Source organism: Elephantulus edwardii, unplaced genomic scaffold, assembly GCF_000299155.1.
Source record: "Elephantulus edwardii isolate Elephantulus edwardi_28Jun2011 unplaced genomic scaffold, EleEdw1.0 scaffold00314, whole genome shotgun sequence".
Classification (NCBI taxonomy): domain Eukaryota; kingdom Metazoa; phylum Chordata; class Mammalia; order Macroscelidea; family Macroscelididae; genus Elephantulus; species Elephantulus edwardii.
The window spans coordinates 911,066-920,510 of NW_006400064.1; the positions used below are offsets into that span (position 1 = coordinate 911,066).

Here is a 9,445-nt window from a genome sequence, read left to right on the forward strand (position 1 = left end):
ACTCGGGATGGGTGTGTCAGAGGCAGTGAGATTGGTACAGGGTAGAGCACGGTTTAGGGCTGTTGTACATAGGGTCGCTATGAGTCGCAAGCGACTCAACGGCACATAACAACAACAACAACAGATGTTATATAACTCTTACCACTATCCATTTCTAAAAATTTTTTAAAACCCTAAACAGAACCTTAGTACTACTTCAACAGTACCAGTCCCTGGTAACTACTACTAAACTTTTTTGTTTCTACGTTTGTCTATGTAAGTAGATATTGTAATATTTGTCCTTTCATGTGACTTCTTTAATTCAGCACAGGGTTTTCAAGTTCCATTCATGTTATGGCATATGTAAAGACACTTTTTTCTTTCTTTATAGTTAAAAATTACTCAGTATGTATGTAATACAGTTTGTTTACACCTTCCTCTTCCAACTGCTCAGCTACAGCAGTCATTGGTGTACATTTCTCTTTTGAGAAGTGGAATTACCGTACACATGATAATTCTATTGTGGGATTTTTTTTTTCTGAACTCCCAAACTGTTATCCACTGAGGTTGTTAAATTTAATATTGTCTTCAGAGAGGTCAGGTTTTCCCACCTCTTGACAGTTGTTTCTTTTTCTGATAATAGACATTGTGGTAGACTAGGAGTGTCTCGTGGTGCTTGGAATTCATATCTTCCTAATAATTAATAAAGTTAAGCAACTTTCTTGTTTATTGGCCATTTGTGTATTTTAAATAATATCTTTAATTTAAGCTGTTAAGAGTTTTACATATGTATATTCTGGATGTTGAGCCCTATCAACATACTTTGTATTTTTTATGAATATTTTATATTCATTCTTATAGGCACTAAGGTCAAATTGGATCCAACTCTTAACTGACCACCACACCTCCACCTTCTGGGTTTCTGAGGCTGTAAATTGCAACAGGACTTGCCAGCCTATCTCTGCAGTGCTGCTAATGATAGTGCAAACTGTCAGAGGTGTCACAATGCAACATCTGGTGGACTAGGCCACCAGAGGTCCCTAAATAATGTATGGGTTCTAGCCTCTCCCATATTGCCTCTCAAGGAGGGAGGTGTGACTCTTTAGGGAAGTAACTTTCTAATCTATCTTCACTATTTTACTCTAAAAAAAGAAGAGTTCTCAAATATTTTCTCTCATTATATGTTTTACAGTTGTGGTTTTACACTACAGTTGAGATTTGTGTCTGTTTTTTTCTAATATAAATTCTTCGTTTCTGTAACAGAAATACATGTCCTGTAAGTGAAATCTTTAACCAAAAATCTAGTCCCACTGGAAAGTTGAACAGGGACGTAAAAATAGACTTGCACAATCTGTTGAACATGTGGTCCAGATCCTGATTCAGCTCACTAGTTCTCTTTGAGGAAGATGGCATTACAAACATTTTTATTTTGGAGCTACATTGTGATTTTTTTCTTATAAAAGTAATATCCACTAAGTCACTATCTGCCTTGCATAGTAGAATAGTCATAATTCATTTGTGGTACAAATAATCAAAATTATTTTCTAAGAGACCAAAACAGAACCAAGAAAGAGTTCTTTGCTTCAGGCAAAGCTTCCAAAGTTGCTAGATTTCCATTTCAAGGACAAGTTTGGAACCATTCCTAAGCCTTTTGGAAAGTTGTTTGGATTGTTGATTAGCAATGTGGTCATTTTTGTCAAAGTATTAGACTTTAAGGCTAGATTGATTCTCCCTTTGTAAAGGTTAAAACTTTTGTTAAAACATATATTTTAATATTTGGCCTTTTACCATAGGAATATCCAACGCTTACAACCTTCTTTGAAGGCGAAATAATCAGCAAAAAACACCCTTTCTTAACTCGAAAGTGGGATGCAGATGAAGATGTTGATCGGAAACATTGGGTGAGTAAATCTTGGACTCACTCTGAGTCTCCTGGAGACTGCTCAACAACTGAGAAAATACTTGCCAAGGAGTAGACATCCGTATTCCTACACAAACCTCATTTCATCTTACTTACGTATAAAGTTTAGATAGTAACTTAGATCCTCTTCTTTAAGAGGCATATAGGTATTAGAGAGGAGACGGCCTGTCTTTCTTCTGAAAAGTGGCTAGTATTTCAGACCACTGACCTTTCACTTAGCTCAACCAGGGCTCTTTTATCTGATGTTTTTGTTGTGTACCATCTGAACCAACTCATAGCTGATCCTCCAGCAGATTTTCAGAGGCAGTTTATTATACAATAGGAGGCTGCCCAGTCTTCTCTCACCAGAGCAGCTGATGGATTTGAACCATGTGCCTATAAATTGTCAGCACAGCTCCTACCACTAGATTACCAGAGCTCCTTTTTATCTGATAATAGCAACCTGCAACATTGCATCCCAAATTCTTAGCTCTCAGAGTCTTAGCAGTATCCTTTGATGACTGTACCTCTTTGTTTACTGTTCCTTTTTAATTACTTACTTGGGGAAACGCAGGTAACTACTTGGCATGGAATGTCATAAGGAGAGATCTGCTCCTTCCACTGAATTGACAGTGTGAACAGAACCATAGTGTTGTTTTAATCCTAGCTCTTGATATAACTTCAAGACAATTTTGTTTTCATTTAATGGTTTTTCCCCTTGATTTTTATGTGTTTTGTGTCTTTAGTTTGGTTGGGAGTTTGTTTGTTTTAAATCCCCCAAAATAACTTTTTGGCATACTTGAGTGTGATGTTGATGAACTTTCACTAAATACTAAGGAATTACAGTGTGCTTACCCATAATAAAAATAAACTATGTTAGTAATATAGCACTGGTCTGTGCATTGCTGTACAGAGGTAACTCGTGGTTACTGTGATGCTAAACACTGTGACACTGCTGTGCCAAATGCATTAATGGTTACCTATGGTGGACTGAGTTGGGTGGAGCTCCCCGATTAAAACAAGCTTGGAAGCATGAGTGGCTACACTTCCGAAATGGCTTGCCTCTGGAAACTCTGAACAGTGCTCAGGTCTTTTGTTCATAGGGTCACTATGAGTCATCTACAACTCGATGGCACTTAACAATAACAAAAACGTGTTAATAATGGAAGATTCTGAGCTCCTTATTCTTCCTGTTTCTGGTCAGCTCTCTCCCTGGTCTTGAGAGACAACTCTGCAGTTGTCTCTGTGGTGAGAATCCTTACTGCAGGTCCATGTCTGAATTAACTTCAATATCATGTAGCCACTTTCTTTAATAACTAATTTTTACTTGAGTTATAAAAGGAAATATTTCTATCAAATGCTGGCTTCAATAAATTTTAAACTTTAGCTTTAGAAAACATTTTTTTTAAAAAACTACATTTTGGTGGGGGAAAAAAACTTTTCATGTATTGACTGTTAGAAGAAATAGCCAATAACAGATACCCATTATGTTTCTGTAGGAAATGTATAAACACTGGCAGGTTATCCAAATCCTAACTTATGCATACTTTTCTGTTCCTTGGCAAGATGACTACTTCCTCTCTTGGGAAGCTCTAATGTGAAAAGTTATTTCTAGTAGCAAACCAAATCTATTTCTCACTCAACTCTTATTTTCTGTTTCAGATTGTCTTTCAAAAAGCAAGATAGGCTCTGCTAGCCACAAACTAAAACCTAGAGTGCAGCTCTTATTTTTTCTATTAGAAAACTGGAGTCCATCTGAGATTCTAACCTTTACTAGATGATATTGCATATTTTGAATGAGAGACTGACAAGGTCGTCTTTGGCACTGGCATGCTCGATGTGGCTGATGGGCAGCTGAGCGTACAGGGTTATCTTCTCCTTCAGCAGTTTTCAGGATCTTGTACAGGACTCACAGCATGCATGTACCATAACTGCCCAGTTCACTTTGATAATGATGGTGATGATGAGCATTACTGACTTTGATGACACCTAAAAATAACATTGTAGGCACTATAAAAAAGAACCTAAAATAGAGTTAAGACTTCTCCTAACTTACTTTTAATAGTCTCAGACTACCACGGGGAACTCTTAAGGCTCCTACCTGGGATTCAGTTTGTCATTTATAGTGTCTAATACTATCTAATGCTGTCATTTTTGTCCTTGTGCACCCTGGTGGTATTATGAAGCTAAAGATTCTGTTTGATTTACTGTTTAAAAATAACTTTAGGTTTTCTAGATCATTTAAGGTTTTGCCCATAGCACTTCTCAGTATTGACGCTTGAATTTGTTTTCAATTCTTTTAGCTTAAGAAATGCCAAATGAGTTCTTCACTTTGTATTTTCCAGTTCCACCTCTCTGTACATTCAGTTTCAGTATTTTGCTTTGTTTTCTTCCACAGCCCTTTAAAATCTTGTGTTCAGCTTTTTCACTTCACCATCTCTTCCCTTTGTTTTGGCTTCTTGATGCTTTAGTGCAAATTTCAGAGTCTCTCCTGACAATCTGTTTTGGTGTTTTCTTTCTTCTCTGTCTCTGTGGTGACCTTTTGTTCTCTTAATGGATGATAACCTTGGGGTCTTCCACCACTCATCTGGTTGTCAGTCATTGGTGTTCAGTACCGCAGACTATTAAGATGATTTTTAAACTTGGGTGGTCATATGTTGGTTCTCATGGACTTAATTTTCTTTAGTCTGCATTTGAACTTGTACATGAGTAATTGATGTTCCACCTGGCCTGCTTTTAATTGCTGATATTTAATTTCTCCAACAATTCCTTCCACAATTTAATCAATCTGATTCCTATGCAGTCTATTAGATGAGGTTCATGTATAAAGCCACCATTTGTGTTTTTTAAAAAGATTTTGCAATAAATAAATTACTGAACACACAAAATTTGATCTTTCTGTTTCCAGCCACATTTCTTTCTCCAACACTACTTTTCACCTGCCATTCTTTCTTCATTATTTCCAAAATTTGCATTCTAATCACTCATTATCATTAACGTATCTTGATTGGCTGACACTAAAATATTTCAGGACATAGCATATGATCAAAAATTAAGACAATAAAGGAAGATGACGTTCAGGCTACACTGAAGGCATTGGCAAAAAATAAGACCTCAAGAATTGATGGGACCTGTTAATATGTTTCAGCTGATGTATGTAGCATTAGATGTGTTCACCAGTCTATGCTCAGAAATCTGGAGGACAGCTGTCTGGCTGACTAATTGAAAGAGATCCATATTTGTTCCAATTCTCAAGAAAGGTGATCCAACGGGATGTAGAAATAATTAAATCATATCACCAGCAAGTAAAATATTACTGAAGATCATTCAGAAATGGCTAGAATTCGTTATCAAGAAGGCAACTGTTCAGCTTCAGGAACATAGCCATGCCTGAATCAAAGGATGTAGTTTTCTTCAGCTTGTCCAGCAGTGGTTCTGATAGTGTAGTAGACAGAAAGTTAGAAAGCAGGTTCCTCCAAGTTCCTGTAAAGAAGTAAAAGGCTGGTGAAACCTCAGGAAGCACCAGCATCCTGTAAGTAGAGCAGCAGTGGCAGAGATAACACCATGTTTCAGATTGGAAACATAAGGTACGTAAGGGTTCAACACTTTAAAGGGAAAGACCTGATTGATATTGGAAAATATTGGGCAATCCCAGAGGTGCACGGTTCAAATCCACCAGATGCTCTGCCGGGAAAGGAGGGGCAATCTCCTCCTGTACCAGTCAGATCCAATTTGACGGTACGCGCGCACACACACAAAATATTAAAAAAAAAAAAATTTTAAAAAAAAAGGAAAATATTGGGTGAACCAAGAAGGTGAAATGAAACAACTATAAAATTAGAGCCACATAAAATCTATACTGTTCTAATAGTTTTAATCTGTCTTTGTATATTGGTGTTTATTTTTCTCTTGTTTTAAAAACTATTGTGTATTTGGATTGCAGAACAATTTGTAAGATGAGTTCTGGTTTTTTTTCTAATGTGCATTATTAAAAATGTTCATGGGTAGGGGGATGGCTAGAATAATACAGAGAACTACTAGAAGTTTAAACTATATTTAGAAGAGGCCATGGTCCCAGGGATATCATTGTGGATGTCAAAAGGATCCTGGTTGAAAGCAGAGCATAACAGAAGATTTGTGTTTTATTAACTATGAAAAGGCATTTCACTGTGTTTTATAACAGATTATGGCTAATATTGGCAAGGATGGAAACCCCAGAACACTAACTTGTGCTCTCACCACACCTATTCAGTTTGTGTGTTGAGCAAATTATTTGAGAAGCTGGACTTGATGTGGCATCAGGATCAGAGGAAAAACTCTTTATCCACCTACTTTATGCAAATGGTACAACCTTGCTTGCTGAAAGTTGAAGCACTTGCTGCAGAAGATGAAAAACTACAGCCTTCAGTATGGACTACATCTCATTTGTCAAGAAAACAGAAATACAACTGGACCAATAGGCAACCTCATGATAGATGGAGAAATTATTTAAACTGTCAATGACTTCATCTTATTTAGATCCTTAGTCAACATCCCTGGTATCAGCTGTCAGAAGATCAGGAGACATACTGCACTGGAAGAGCCTGTAGGAGGGACCTGTCCAAAGTACTGAGGACCACTGATGGCATTTTGAAGTCTAAAGTGTACCTAATTCAGGCCATGGTTTTTTTCAGTCACTTGCTGGACATCTGAAAGCTGGACAATGAATAAGGACAACAAAAAACCAGTTGATGCCTTTGAACTGTGATGTTGGAGAAGAGTACTGAATATCCCATGGAATGTCAAAAGAACAAACATACTTCTTGGACAAAGTGCATCCAGAATGCTCCTTAGAGGCAAAGATGAAAAAGGTTTGTCTCACATACTTGAAGCATGTTACTGGGAGAGGCTATTTCTTGGAGAGGGATTTCACGCTTGGAAAGGTGGAGGGTCGGCAAAGGAGAGGAAAACCGCCAGAGGAATTAACACAGACTGCAGCAATGGGCTCAGGAGTGTCACAGATGATCAGAATGACAGGCTAGGACAAGGTCCAAATCTGTTGTTCCTAGAGTCACTAGGAGTCATGCTTGACTCAACACCTAACAACAATTCTATATTTAGTTTGTTAAAAATATTTTATTTTGTATAATTAGCACATTCTTATTTTTTAAATTTTGTAAAGAACAGAGTAAGCAATATATGAGGGGGAAGTCTATAACGAGAATTCTCAAGTATAGCTTTTAATTTCTTTTTTGTATGTGGGAGACGAAGGGAAAATTCTGGTGGCATGATCTGTATGAAGTAGTCCAACTTACAGGTACATAGAAAACAATTAAAAATGTTGTTGTTGTTACGTGCCGTCCAGTTACTTGCAACTCATAGTGACCCTATGTACAACAGCCCTAAATTCTCCTCTGTCCTATGCCAGTCTCACTGTCTCCGATACACCCATCCCAATTACTCCAGTCACTGAATCAGCCCACCTCATAGAGGGTCTTCCCCTCCTGCGCCTCCCCTCCACCCTCCCAAGCATAATGTCCCTCTCCAAGGACCAGTCTCTCCTTACAACATGTACCAAGTATGTCAGATGAAGCCCCAGAATCCTTGCCTCCAAGGAGCAGCCCAATTTAACCCTCTCCAGGTTAAACCTGTTTGTTTTCTACATGGTACCCTCAATACTCTTCTCCAGCACCACAGCTCAAAGGCATCAATTCTCCTTCTATCCTCCCTAGTCATTGTCCAACTCTCTGATGCATAACCAGTGTAGTTACAGACCATGCCCTTTATCAGACGCACCTTAGTCTCCAGAGAGACACCATTGTTCTTCAGTACTTTGGAGAAGTTCCTAACAGCAGAATTTCCCATCGCAATATGTCTTTTAATTTCCTGGCTGCTGGTGCCAAGAATGTTGACTGTGGAGCCAAGCAAACTAAAGCTGTGAATAATCTCAATCTCTTCACCATCCATTATGATGCTGCTAATTGGTCCAGTGGTGAGAATCTTTGTCTTCTTGATATTGAGCCTCAATCCATATTGAAGGCTGCAGTCCCTGACCCTCTGCAGCAAGCACTTCAGGTCCTCCTCGGTTTCAGCAAGCAGGGTTGTGTCATCTGCATAACACAGATTGTTGATAGATCTCCTACCAATCCTGACACCGCATTTCTCCTCATAGAGCTCAGCCTCCTGGATAATCTGCTCGGTATGGAGATAGGACACATCCCTGGCGTATGCCCTTCCCAATTCTGAACCATGCAGTGTTTCCTTGCTCTGTTCTGACGACTGCCTCTTGGTCCAAGTATAGGTTTCACATTAGCATGATCAAGTGTTCTGGTATTCCCATTCTTCTCAGCCACAGTTTGTTATGATCCACACAGTCAAACGCCTTTGCATAATCAGTGAAACACAGACATTCCTCTGGTACTCCCTGCTTTCAGCTAAGATCCATCTAACATTAGCTGTAATATCCCTAGTACCACGACCCTTTCTAAACCCAGCCTGGACTTCTGGCAGTTCTCTGCTGATGTTCTGTTCCAGTCGTTTTCAGATAATCTTCAGTAGAATCTTGCTTGCTTGTGAAATCAATGATACTGTTCTATAGTTTCCACACTCTGTTGGGTCACCGTTCTTTGAAATGGGAACAAATACAGTTCTCTTCCAGTTACTCAGGCACACCTTAGGGGATTTTTGTGTATGCTTTTGTTTTGTTGATTTTTTTTCTTTTTACCATTTTAGTCCTTTTTTTCCTTATAATAAAATTTTTATTTTATACTGGTTTACTTACAAAGTAAGTACATTGTTTTTCACACAAATCGTTCCCATTTCCTTTGTTCTTTTGTTTTGCTTTCTTCTTGGATGATGTCCTTGGTGTCATCCCATAAATTGTCTGATCTTTGTCTCTCAAATTAATAAGCTGAAATATTCCTCTGGTATGTTTCATGCACAGTTTGAGCAGAGAGCATCTTTGTGTTGTCAAATGGATCAGGTCAGTTCTTGCCCTTAGTATTATTAAGTGCATGGAGACCACCTCCTTTACAGATTTAATCACTGTGGAAGAAAAGGGTGGGGGGGAATGGGGAAAGGGCAGCCCAGGCTGTTGAAATTTTCGAAACTGGCAAATAACCTTTTGTGTAAAATCTTTTAAGTTCAAAATGCAGAGAAGGCTCTTTTAACTATGCTTTTTGATTCCACAGCTGCTACCATTTAAATGCTAATAAAGGATTTTTACACTCTAAAAAAATTGTCTTATCTTTGGTGATTAGTGTTTGATCCGTCAAATCTGTTTTTGAGATTTTTTTTAATGCAGTTAATATAACCTGAAGGTGGTATTTTGGTCTCATTGACATATTTTTATTTTCTTCTGCTTCGCTTTGAACTTACATAAAAGTAGTTGATGGTCTATTCCAACCAGCACCTAGCCCTTTTTTTTTAATTGGGAAAAACATATTAGGGGTACAAGGAGGTGAGGGTTGGGGGCAGAAGGGTGAGGATGGGCCAGGATGCAGCTGCAGAGCTGCACAGTTTGGTCGGTGGGGGGAGCAGGTGAAGGAAATGATGAGGGTCCAGTGGGGACCAGATGCTACAGAGGAA

General features: G+C 38.5%; 1 protein-coding gene across 1 annotated transcript in view; it reads left to right on the forward strand.

The window, feature by feature from the left end:
- The window catches only part of GID4 (GID complex subunit 4), a 77,817-nt gene that overhangs the window by 31,730 nt on the left and 36,642 nt on the right, over nucleotides 1–9,445 (forward strand). The window contains exon 3 of the mRNA XM_006901183.1: nucleotides 1,773–1,880. Within this exon, the coding sequence (XP_006901245.1) occupies nucleotides 1,773–1,880 (108 nt within the window). The remainder of the gene's footprint in view (nucleotides 1–1,772; nucleotides 1,881–9,445) is intronic.